The following is a 12378-nucleotide window of genomic DNA, read 5'->3' on the forward strand; positions in this document are numbered from 1 at the left end:
CTCCTCGGGTCCGACTGTCGCGACTCGTTACGCGTAACGAGTCGCGAGTTCGCTCTGGTCCTCTGCCAGATTGTCGAAAACCACCAGCAGAGACGTGGAATTCTTGCAATCAACGCACATTGCGCCTGCTCGGTGCTGCGACTAGGAGCAAACGACCAAGACATGGAGTCATGGGCCGTATTTACCTGAGCATACTGGACCATCTGGTCTTGCAAGCAAATTCTCGCCAAGTCTGGTCCCGGTTGTGCGCCTCTCGAGCGTTCCCTTGGGTATCGAGACTTTCGTTTCCGGCTCACTGGCCACTTCCGACTGTATCGCAAACAGATTCTCCTCCCTGTGAAAACAACTGAAATGACAACATGTTTCGGAACTACAAAGACCATTCATTCACTGCGAACAAACCACTTTTTTCTGTACATGGACTCAAGGGATAGCATCAAACACCGATCAGGCGCGCACTTGTTCAGCAGCTTCGATGAACGTGCTGCACTCGTCAGCCGTGACTGTAGACGTGTCAAGGAAGAGCTCGAGTCAGTTGGTGAAAAGACGGTGTACGTGAAAATGGACTTCTTGACGCACGAGTTTTGACATTCGAGATCTTGTCTTGAGCAAAGACAACTCCAAAGTAGGACTCGGCGTGAGGGATCAACTCGGCTCGGAAGGTCGTACAGATGTATTGCGCTTGCTGAGACAATTCGTCGATCATCGCTACGACATCCATGAAAACCCTTGTCAGCGATTCAGTCCGAATTGCGTTAGCAGAACGATGGGAAAAAGAAAGGCGAACCTGCGACAGCAGTGCGACGATCTGCGTCCAGTTGAGCATCAATCTCATCAAAGAGGTAGAACGGTGCGGGGTCACATTTTTGGATCGAAAAGACTGCAACAGGCGACACAACTTCGTCAACTTTTGCCATGACCTTCAAAGCTTGCTTCAATTGGTTCAAGACGTACTCATGGCAAGAGCGACAAGCGCTTTCTGGCCTCCCGACAGTTGTTGCAACTTGAGGCCCTCGTTCGATTTCGACTTGAACGACACTCGGATCGAAACTCCCGTGTAGTTCTCAACTCCACCGAGATCCTGCTCGGGCTCGTCAACATCCATATCATCCTCATCCTTGACGTCAGTTTTAAATGGTCAGTCTTGGTCGATCACGAGCTCGAGAAGGAGGGAATACAAGGCTCACTCGATCCTGCTGCCGCTTGAACATGATCAACCGTCCTCGACCAGTCGGGACGAGCTTCTCGAACACTTCCTCAAAGTTCTTCGCAACCTGCTTGAACGTCCTCTCGATTGCTTCGTCCTTCCTGGCATCCAGCACGTCGATGAGCTCGAGGATCGAGGTTTGGGATTCATCGAGTTCTTCTTGTCGCGCCGTGAGCTCGTCTCGTTGCTTGGTGAACGACGTGTACTGCTCGTAAGCCTTCTTGTTGACGTGCGCGAATCCTTTGAGCGCTTCGTTAACTTTGCGCAGCTTCTTGAGCAGCTGTGGAACGGAATCATGGCGAGGATTAATTCGCTGCTGCAGCCGAGGCAGCCTGCAAGACAAACCGTACCTTTTCGGACGACGCGCTAGTCTCGATGAACGCTTCTTCAGGCAACACTCCGAGATCCCGAATGTTCTTGTTGCACTCGTCCTTGCGCTGCATGAGGATCTGTCGCTTTGCAAGGTACCGTTCGACATTCTTCTGCTGTCGTGCGATGTTGCGTTGGTCGTCGCTCTGCTGACTGTCCCGCTTCTCGCGCTCTTTTTCGAGCTCGGTCACTTCTTTCGCGAGTTTCTCCGATTCCTTGTCGATAGCTGTATCATGCGCAAAACAGTTGATCAGCAAACACATTCATGCAGGGCACATGAGCTGAGAGGACTCGCCTTCGAGCCGTTTCCCGATCTCGTCGATCGCTTGGTCAAGCTTTTGCAGCTCGCGTTTCCTCTGATCGAGGTCTTGAGCTCCCTCATCTTCGTCTTCTTGTGCTACCCCACCACGAGCAGCCTCGGCATGCTCGATCTTTGCGCGCAGATCCTCTCGACGACGTCGCAGGTTCTCGTTGAGCTCGATCTCGAGAACTTCTTTGCGCGAAACAAGCTGAGTTTTCACGAGCGAAGTGAAGATCAGTATCGAATGCAAAGCTGGAACACGGTTGACTCGGAACGTACCTCGTTGACCTGTTGCGATGCCTGCACGAGCTGCTTCTTGGTTTGTTCGCACTCCTCGCTCAGATCTTTCATCTGTCGCATCTCGTCGCTTGAGAGACCTCCGACCAGGTCGGTCTTCAACTCTGCCTGCATCATCTCGACCTCCTTTTCAAGTCCAGTGATGTTGGTCTCGTGTTCCACCAGCTGCTTCTCGAGCCTTGCGACTCTCGTCCTGAGTCGATCTTCCTCCTCTTGAGCTCGCAAGAGCTCGTTCTGCAACAAAGTCCCTTCGTGGGCCAATCGTTCAAGTTTCGCATTGACGACCGTCAATTTGCCCACAATGCCAGTGACCTCCTGATCGATTCTCGCAACGGTCGCTTTGACTTCGGCCCGCGAGTGAGACAGTTCCTCGTCCTTCTTCTGCGCGGCTTTCAAGTTGCGCACTGCGTCGAGTCGGGACCTTCTCACGTCATGGTAACCTCCCGTGAGAGATCCTTTGCGGTCGTACTTGTCTCCGTCGAGTGTGATCGCGTTGAGACTGTGACTGCGAGTGTATGCTCCCGCAATCTCGAGCGTTTGGCAGATGATGGTCGAGCCAAACACTTGCTTGAACGCTGGCAGGAATTCGGCATTGAATTTGAGCTTGTTGATCCTGAGAGACAGTTACAGGATCGACAAACTCAGGTCAGCTAATGCACCATTTTCCGGATCGGGTGTACCGAGGGAGATTTACATAGGAATGGCCTCGTTGGTCTGAGGGTACTCGTGCTCTTTGACGTCGAGTCGGTTGAGAGGCATGAATGTAACCCGACCACTCTTGTCCTGAACCATGCGGTCGAGGATCCGAGTAGCAGTTTCGTCGTTGTCGACCACGATCTGGAACAGACTGCAAATGTTCAAAAGGTGGGTCAGTACCTGGTACTGACGACCAGTGCGGTGTTTGGGGGTTACCTCGTTCCTGCCGTTGCTTCGACTGCAGTCTTGTATCGGTCTTCAACCTCGAACAACTCGTACAGGGCGCCATAGTATCCCTCGAGGCCAAGTTGCTGAGCAATGTTTCGAGCTGCTCGAAGACCGTTGGCAGTGTCCTGTTTCGAGCGGCTACATCAGCAAGGGTTGGCGCGGTTCTCCTATGAAGCAGGACTGACCCGGTCCATCGTACTCGAGACTGTACGCTCGGCGGTCTTGAGCGTCTCGCTCGCGTTCGAGGCTTGCACGCTCAGCTTGGTATCGCTCCTCCATAGCTCTCTGCAAGGTACACATGACATCAGCTACTGGTCAGTAGGGGAAAAAAGTGATCCACAGTCACGCACTTTCGTTGTTCGGTCTTCTCGTTCTTCTCCTCCTCAAGGGTCCGGATCTGGTCCCTCAGTTCGAGGATGTCTTCCTTGCGCTTCTCGATCTCTCCCCTCAATTCTTTTCTCCTGCCGCCAACCTGCTCCAATTCGTTCCTCGCAGAGCTTCCTTCCTGCACCAACCCTCGCTCCCTACTCCTCCTCTTGTCGAGAGTGTCTCGATTCCGTGTGATCAACTCGTTCAAATGTTGATCGCGTTCCTGTTTCGACGTGAATTGGGACGACCTGCCTTGTTTCGCAAACAAGGCGTTGAGGGTGGTTTGAGCAGTCTCGAGTTGACGTGTCAGATCGGTCTGCCGTGCAAGGGCGTCTTCGTATGCTGGAGTCGATTCCATGAGCGATGCTTCGGTCGTTGTGATTTCCGTTTCGATCCTTTCCAGTTCAGCTTCCAGAGCCGTCAACCTGTCTTGCCCTTTCTCTGTGATCCCAATGCGTGTCAGTGAGACTTTCTGTTTCACTTCGAGGACCCATGACAATAAGTTGGAAAAAACATACTGCCACTCTCTTCCATCTCTCTCACGCCCAATTCGACCGAACTCCTCGCTTTGACTTTCTCTCTCCGTTCGAGCGCATTCTCCCGTCGTTCAACCTTGAGCTCTTCAATTTGCTCCTTGACCGTTTGGAGCCTGCGAGACAAATCTTGAAGTTCTTTCTCGCGCGTGTTGAACTCTTCCCTCCTCGTGTTGGACTGATCAATATCGCGTCTCCGTTCTTCCTCGATCTGCGAGCGTCCAGAAAGATCAGCTCGGGAGAGTACGAGCAAAGGTAGGGATCTGGAAAGACTTACGGATTCGAGAGCTTCGCTACAATCTTGCAGTTCCCGTTGATAGATACAATACTCGAGAGACCTTCTCGCTCGATCGTGCGTCTGTATCGTCAAAACCGTAATCGGCATGAATAAGCCGCATGGACAATATCAGTAGCTCAGAAGAGCTGAGACTGACTTGGTACTGCTTCAACTCTTCCTTTTCCTCTTCGAGCTCGTCGAGTCGATCTTGAATGAACGTCAATAGATCCTTGATCTTTTCCCGTTTGAGATCTGTCGAGGCGAAAAAGAGTTCAATTCCTCTCGAATTCCGATGGATGTGTGATGAGGATCGACTCACTGGTTTCGTCCATGATTTTTGTCGATTCGGCACGTCGTTCTTCATACACTTTTGTACCTGCGACTTCCTTGAGCAAGACGAGTCGGTCGGCGTCCTTCTGGTTCGTCAAATGGTTGATCTGTTCAAACATAAACATTTGTGAGTTTGATTGTCGAACAACGATCTTTTTTTCGTCTGAGAGATAGACGATATCGATGACGAACTCGACCTTGAGGGACAATGTAGTACGGATTCGACCTCGAGAATCCTGCCGATTCCAACATGCTCATGACTTCTCCCTTGGACGTTGATTTGCGATCCATCTGGTACTCGTCCTTTTTCAAGCCGATCGTTCGTCGCAAGATCATGGTTGGTTTATCTACACAGAGCAAGTTTCAGTATTCCTCGATCAAAAAGAGAGCGCAAAGAGGAGCATACTCGTTGGGAATCGTCCATCGTGGTTGTCAAACTCGATCTCGACGAACGCGCTCATGGTCGCACTACCTACTCCCCCCGTGGCGGTTCCAGTCGCGGTCGAACCATCGTGTAAGAGGGCTTGACGTTCCTCACGCGTGAGCGAGGTGTAGGCGTCCGAAAGCACGAACCGGATCGCCGAGAAGAAGTTGGATTTCCCCGATCCGTTGCGACCGACGAGCAGGTTGAGCCCAGGTCTGAGTGAAAGAGATTCGGCGGTCAGCATGCATGGAGCGAAACGAGCGGAGAACGCGAAAGAAGCGAGAGAGGGAGGAACGCACGAAAATGGATCGACCAGAGTCTCGTCGCGGTAGGATTTGAATCCTTGGATCTACACGAGCTCAACTGATCAGCTTGGAGTAGTTAGAACGCGTCGAGACGTGAGGAGTCGGATTGAAACGCGAGCGAGACGCACTTTGAGACTCTGTTGACGCGTACAATGGTCAGCGGGATCGGATGAGCTGATCAGTAAGAGGCTCACCTTGATGTGCATCGCGAGAGTGCGCGCGTCGGTAAGAGTGCGCGTCACGAGGTTTGGACGAAGCGAGTCGAGAAATTGACTTCTCCGAGCAACGAGCGATGAGGCGCGACTGACAATCGGTTTCGCCACTATTCCGACTTGCTCTCGATTCGACTCTCCCTGAATGGGCAATAGCACCACGCCACGCAAGAACACGACAACCCCCTCGACCCTCGACACGTTTGTCCTGCCAACGCCTTCGCCGACATCCTCATCAACCAAATTCAAACGACCCTCCGTCTCGACCTCGAGCTCGACTGCGAGCAAGAAGAGCAAACCGACTCCAAGTAAGAAGCCCGTCGCCAAACGCAAGAAGCGCAAACCGCTCGTCCAAGACAATCGCAACCTCGGCACTCTCGAACTGCTCGATACCACCGATGAGGACGAACTCCCCGTCGTAGTCACAGCGAAGGAGGTCAAGGGGAAAGGCAAGGGCAAGATCCAGTTCGAGGAGGAGGACTGGATGAAGGAAGACTCGAACGATGATGTCAACTCGACCGCTCCCCCCTGCGAGCGTATACCAATCACTGCCGAGCCTGACAAGCCTATCCCGCGGGCGTCAACCTCAAAGGAGCCTATTCCCGCACGGGAAGCAGACGAGAGTCGCCCGACCTTGAACGACAACCCGTCGGTGAAACCGCCAGAAACGATCGAGCTCTCGAGCGATGATGAGGCCGACGCCGACGAGTGCGAGGAACCACCTACAAAACCATCTTTGCTGCAACGCGGTTTGCTCGCGCCCATCTCTCGCCTCTTTTCACGCCAACCTGCCACTTCATCCTCGACTGCCTCGGGTAAATCAGTGGCCCCCTCACCTGCCACAGCATCGACCTCTTCGAAACCTCTCACGTCGGCCCTTCCCAATGCGTTCACGGCATTGATGCAGGGGCACGCCGAATCGACTCAATGGCGCGAAGCTGATCAAGCCGCGGTACAGAAAGGACGTCTCCCAAAAGGCACAGACCGCAAAGTTCCGTTTTACAAGTGGATCGACGGCATGGAGATCACGGTGGACGCGTTTCGTTACGGCAAGATTGAGGGTTGCAAAGGGTACTTTCTCAGTCACGCCCATTCGGATCACTACCAGAACTTGAGCTCGAGTTGGCAACACGGTCCGATCTATTGTTCGCTCACGTAAGTCGTTACGGTTCAGTCATCTTCACTGCTCGATTCGAAAGCTAAAACGAACCTTTACAAACAGGACTGCAAACTTGATCAAGCTCAAGCTCAAGGTCGAGGACAAATGGGTGATTCCGCTTCCGCTCAATGAAACGGTCAAAGTGCAAGGGATCGACGTCACTCTGATCGATGCGAACCAGTGAGTTCCACTCTGACCTCGTGACGATCACACCAATGATCAATCTAACCAGTCGCTTTTTTGCTCAGCTGTCCCGGGTCGGTCTTGTTCCTGTTCGAAGGTCCCCATACCGATCCCAAATCGCCCTATTCGAAAACTCCATCACGAATCTTTCGACATTTGCACTGTGGAGATTTTCGTGCTTCACCCGCACATATCCTACACCCTTCCATGTCGTTCCCTCATCCACCACCAGCCACGATCGCTCCATTGTTGCCGAAAAGTTTGCGAGGTCGGACTCCGAAGAAAATCGATTCCGTGTACCTCGACACGACGTACCTCAGTCCGACGTACTGTTTCCCAGCGCAAGAACTCGTCATCAGTGCGTGTGCCGATCTCGTACGCGAACGAGTTGTCGAAGGCAATGAGGAAGCTCTGTGGAGAGCCGATGGCAGAGATGGGGAACGTATGGGAATTAAAGGTTGGTTGAAAGGCGAAGATTCGACGATGAGTCGTACGGTCAAGGATGAAGAGGGATGCAAATGTGAGGATCAACTCGAGGAGCTTGATCAGCAGCTCCCGGAGGAACAGAACGATGACGCTCAGGAGGGAGAAAGTATGTCGCTCGAACAGCAGGAAAAGGGAAACCGAGAGCAAGACGAAGAAGATGAAGAGGACGAGGATGAGGAAGGATGGAAGATGGTGAGAGAAGCCGAGAGCGAGAGTCAGACTCCGAGACGACAAGGCACTGTCGAGGGATACTTTGAGACGGGAGACCTGCTCGAAGGAGAGGCAGACGGTGCCGAAGGAAGTTTGGAACCTGTGCCAAAATGTCCAGAGGAACAGGCAGAGGACGACATCGCCTTTATGATGGACGACACCGTCAAGCCTGAACAACTCGTCAAAGCAGAACAAGACGTGGACGACGAAACGAAACCGAAATTCGAGGTCAGCGAGGAGGACGATTGCAAGCCCAAGGTTGAAGGCGACCTGGTCGACGTCAAAGACGAGAAACCAGATGTCAAACCGAAAAACGAGCGGTTACTGGTCATGATCGGAACCTACTCGATCGGCAAGGAACGGTCAGTACTGTTCTCATGCTTCGAACGGACAATACCAAGCTCACGAATCATTACTTTCAACGCGCAGAATTGTCAAAGCCATTGCTCACGCGCTTTCAACCAAGATTTATGCCGATCCGCGCAAGAAGGAACTCTTTATCGCTCAAGATGATCCCGATCTGCATTCTCTCCTCACCGACGATCCCCTCGAGGCACAAGTACACGTGGGATGGCTGCAGAGTATCCAGCGGGATGCCATGCTCGAGTACTTGGCCAAGTACAAGGCTCCGAGATGTCCTGGAGGATTCACAAAGATGATTGGATTGCGACCAACGGGTACGCAGACTCTCAATTATTGACTACAGCTCGTACTATGATTGATCCTTCAAATCCTGGTGAGACAGGCTGGACGTATCGATCCGAGTCGAAAGACAAGTTTCCCTCGATTCCCAAGATCCTGCAACTCGAGCAGTCTCGCAAATTTTCCCCAGCCGGTCTCTGTGCGTTTCATCAATCGCATACTCGCGAATTCCTTGAACTGACACTCCTTGGTCTGAGACAGATCCACAGCGAGACTCGACCGCCCTGTGCATGGCGTTCGGCGTGCCGTATTCCGAACACTCGAGCTTCTTCGAGTAAGTCGACATGATCTCCATGCTGGATGTCAACCTGTAGCTCATAAGCTTGTCTCGTCTTGCAGATTGACTTGTTTCTGCCTATCTCTCGTGAGCTCGTTCTGTATTTGATCCCAGGCGTTCTGTTTCACTAATCTTATCGCCCGAATCATCGCAGGATTACGTGCGCATCATCCCGACGGTCAACGTGCACACGGTCAACTCTCGCAACAAGATGAAGGAGTGGATCGACCGATGGGCAGCCGAAAAGAAGAGGAGGCAAGATGCCAGGATGCCCAAAGTCGTGCCGTTCCGCAACGAGAATTATTGGTAGGGATATCTTGGTTCGACATGTGTAGCACTTTTTTCGTTTTGTGTTGGCTGTTGTTGTCGCAACTATTCATGATTTCCCGTTCGGTTCGTTCGATTAGACGCGCGCGCGTTTTCGTAACGCGTTTGACTTTGAGCGAAACGCCGCGCGTCGGGACCGACTTTCCCGGACAACCTCTGATTCTTTCCATCCTCATACGACTTTGCCTAGCTGAAGCACACGTTACTGTGCAATTTCTCCCCCGGCATACGATACGTCGACTAGCGCACGGCACGACTCACGTTGATCGACTTGTCTCATTCTTGATCGACTATCTCAATTTCTCGTGGCACGGACTAGTTCGGGATCTCGATGGAGGTTACCTCTTCGCAACTACCCGAGAGCTACGAATTGAGCCAGTCTCAATTCACGCAAACGCAACCTCAGACTCAACCGGATACTCAACCCGCTGCATCTCCCGCGAACCTTTCTCCGAATTTGTGGGGGATCTTGATCAGTTCGAACGGAGACAAATCTTCCAACAGTACGAGCCACTACGAGAACTCGAACCAGACCGGTGCTGGACCTCCTCGAGTTGGATCCGATTCGACTTCAGATCGACCGACTGCGGTTGAATTCGAGTGGCCTCAGTATGGAGGCAAGTTGACCTACACGATTGGAAGGAATCCGAAAAGCGACGTCAGACTCAACAGTCCGAAAGTGTCGAACCATCATGCGAGGATCACTGTCAGCGAACATGACGGACTCGTGCGGTTGGAGGACCTCAGCACGAACGGCACATTCGTGAGAGGTATGAAAGTGAGGAATACTGGCTGAATCAAGCACAAGTGCACGGGAGAGCTGACAAAGATTCGTATTCTCTCAGGTCGGCAAAGGAAAAGTCACGATTCTCGAACCGGGAGACACGATCATCTTTGGCCCAACGAGCGTCGATTTTGGCAACGACTTCCGATACCTGTTCGAAGGGTCGCCTGCGCATGCTTCTCGAAAGGATCCGTACGGACTCGGCGAGTTGTCGCAGTCGGGATCGAAAGTGTTTTCGAGGTACGAGGTGCGAGAACAGATCGGCAAGGGGAGCTTTGCGAGCGTTCGGAAAGGAGTCAGGAGATCCGATGGCATGATGGTCGCGATCAAGATTATTCAGAAAGCAAGGTTCGCCAACAATCCGAAAACGCTCGAAATGTTTGCGAGGGAGATCCAGATTATCCAGAAACTCGATCATGTACGCTCGTCCTCGCTGCTACTGGATTGATCGAGTGTTTGCTGATGACCTCGACCTGCTGATGACCTCGACCATGCCCCGCAGCCGTTCTGCGTCAAATGTTATGATTGGTTTGAAGACGAGTGGCGGATATGGTGAGCTACATGCCACGTTCTCGTTCCGACCCGCGCTGAGGAATCTATCACCGTAGGATCGTGCTCGAGTATGTCGACGGAGGGGATCTTCTTGACTACACGATGAAGAAGAAGGGACTTTGTAAGCCTTTTTCTCGCACGTATGGCTTGTCCTATCCCGCTTATGCGATCTTGTTTACAGCGGAGCGAGAGACTCGAGAGATCGCTCTCATGGTTTGTCAAGCAGTCTCGTACTTGCATTCTCAAGGAATCACCCACCGAGATCTCAAGCCGGAAAACTTGCTGTTGACAAAGAGTCACAAACCCGTATGCAAAGTGACGGACTTTGGACTGGCCAAGATGGTGACAGATCAGACGATGCTCAGAACCATGTGTGGTACGTCGTTTCGCCAGTCTTGTCTTCCCGCTTGCATCACCGCACTAAAGCTAGCGTTTACAGGAACGCCGACCTATCTCGCACCGTAGGTTCTACTCGAGGTCTGTTGCGCCCGTGACTGTCTACTGAAATTTGGTCTTTTTCGTTTCCTGCAGAGAGGTGATTCTCAACCCAAATCCAGCTGCCGGCTACTCTCCTGCAGTTGACGCCTGGTCGACAGGAGTCGTATTGTACTCTCTCCTCACATGCCAAACTCCTTTCGACGAGTCAGAATCGACGCCCCTGCCACAACGAATGCGAGAGCGTCATGTGGATTTCGATGTTCTCGCTGCAGAGGGATTGAGCGACAATTGCATCGACTTTCTCAAATGTCTCTTGATCGCCGACCCCCGAGCACGTATGACTTGTGGTATGGCTGAAATTTATTACTGTGCCTCAAGAGCGACTGCTGAATACTCTTGCTGTTTTCAGCTCAAGCGATCGATCATCCTTGGCTCAAAACGCTGCCAGTCGGCATCAACGGGGCCCAAAAACTGCCAAACAAGACCATGTCGGCATACGAGATCCTCAGTTCCCTCAATAACCACCAGGGCGCTGGCAAAGCACCTTTCGATTCGACGGATTCTTCGCCGATCGCAACCTATTCGAAGCCTCCTATCGCCGGACTCGCATCTGCCATCAGTCTCGATCAAAGTCCGCGACCAGATCGAAATGAAGCTGGTAGCGAGGAAGGCCGTGATGAGAATGATTCCGTCGCATCTCAGGCGATCGGTAGGCTCTTCCGCCTGAACTACTAGGCGATTATTCTCTAAGCTAAACAACTCTTGATATCGACTACCAGGCAAACTTCGACTGTCACATCTTGACTCTCCAGCATCCGTCGAAGGCTCGGCGATCCAGATGCCTCCTCCCAAATTCCAAGCACCCTTCCCGCACGCGTCCAAAAAAGCTGTCAAGACACCACACGATACGCCAGCAATCGCAGCCGATACAATGTCTCCGCTGTCGCACAGCACAAAACGCAAAGAGCCGGCATCCGCATTCTCCGACTCTTCACTCAGCGAGCTTTCCAGCAGCAGTTTGCAAGCATCGCAACCGCAGCTCCAAGGAGAAGATCAACTCATGAAGGAAGGAAGCCTCGCCGGAGCAGCCATTGTCGATCCGGACGAATGTAGTCCAGAAGCTCCACCTTCACTGATCGTGGCCAACACCGGAGATGCGGTCGAGGACGTCAAGCAAATTATTGCAACAGAAAACAGTCAGCGGGATCAACCCGAACCGATCGCGAAACCGTTCGAGAAGGAATTGTCACCCATTAGTTCGATCAGTTCTCTTGCTGAAGAAGAGGACGATGATGAACCTGTCACTCCTGCTCGAAGACAATCTACTCGTTCAAGAAACTCAACTTCGACTACTGCCACCGTTACCGACCAAACTCCGCCCATCTCGAGCAACCGAAAACCGAGAAGTGCGCGAACCAGTACCGGACGGACGAGAAGAGTCGCACCCCGAATCGAAGAGGATGATGAGGTGGAACAAGGTGGAATCGCAGCGTCGGTCAAGAATCGCAGGAGGAAAGCAGCAAGGCTCACTTGAAGTGGAAACGACACATACCCTGGCCAATCTCTTGTCGATTTGCGATTCGCCCACTCGCCTCTTGGTCTCCATGTCTCTCGACCACCCCATTCTTTACGCAAAACGCGTCTCTGTGTCAAAAATTCCTCTGAAGGTTTTCACCGAAGAGTAGTATTCTAAGCTTTCAGTAGTATTTCGT

At 52.4% G+C, this 12378-nt stretch overlaps 3 protein-coding genes across 3 annotated transcripts; 2 read left to right on the top strand and 1 right to left on the bottom strand.

The window, feature by feature from the left end:
* Positions 1 to 447: 447 nt before the first annotated feature.
* On the bottom strand, positions 448 to 5542 carry SMC3 (cohesin subunit SMC3; the record flags this gene model as incomplete). Its single annotated transcript, XM_076676611.1, has 21 exons — positions 448 to 503; positions 580 to 708; positions 788 to 880; positions 955 to 1117; positions 1188 to 1487; positions 1558 to 1802; positions 1872 to 2085; positions 2157 to 2787; positions 2869 to 3021; positions 3087 to 3223; positions 3284 to 3383; positions 3449 to 3908; positions 3986 to 4211; positions 4278 to 4358; positions 4435 to 4529; positions 4597 to 4714; positions 4800 to 4954; positions 5014 to 5246; positions 5331 to 5380; positions 5465 to 5473; positions 5531 to 5542. 21 exons carry the CDS (start codon positions 5540 to 5542, stop codon positions 448 to 450), a joined length of 3660 nt encoding a protein of 1219 aa, XP_076536070.1.
* A 151-nt stretch (positions 5543 to 5693) lies between these two features.
* On the top strand, positions 5694 to 8875 carry JCM15063_005856 (DNA cross-link repair protein; the record flags this gene model as incomplete). The annotated part of the gene is made up of 8 exons (XM_076676612.1): positions 5694 to 6703; positions 6771 to 6887; positions 6956 to 7948; positions 8016 to 8263; positions 8332 to 8427; positions 8490 to 8562; positions 8628 to 8652; positions 8720 to 8875. The coding sequence occupies 8 exons, from the start codon at positions 5694 to 5696 to the stop codon at positions 8873 to 8875; spliced, it is 2718 nt and encodes a 905-aa protein (XP_076536071.1).
* Positions 8876 to 9223: 348 nt separating this feature from the next.
* Positions 9224 to 12200, top strand: JCM15063_005857 (uncharacterized protein; the record flags this gene model as incomplete). The annotated part of the gene is made up of 9 exons (XM_076676613.1): positions 9224 to 9670; positions 9738 to 10094; positions 10179 to 10228; positions 10285 to 10349; positions 10410 to 10604; positions 10668 to 10689; positions 10760 to 11013; positions 11076 to 11375; positions 11446 to 12200. 9 exons carry the CDS (start codon positions 9224 to 9226, stop codon positions 12198 to 12200), a joined length of 2445 nt encoding a protein of 814 aa, XP_076536072.1.
* Positions 12201 to 12378: the final 178 nt, after the last annotated feature.

Source organism: Sporobolomyces koalae (assembly GCF_050403365.1).
Source record: "Sporobolomyces koalae JCM15063 DNA, S_koalae_JCM15063T_v1_ctg5, whole genome shotgun sequence".
NCBI lineage: Eukaryota > Fungi > Basidiomycota > Microbotryomycetes > Sporidiobolales > Sporidiobolaceae > Sporobolomyces > Sporobolomyces koalae.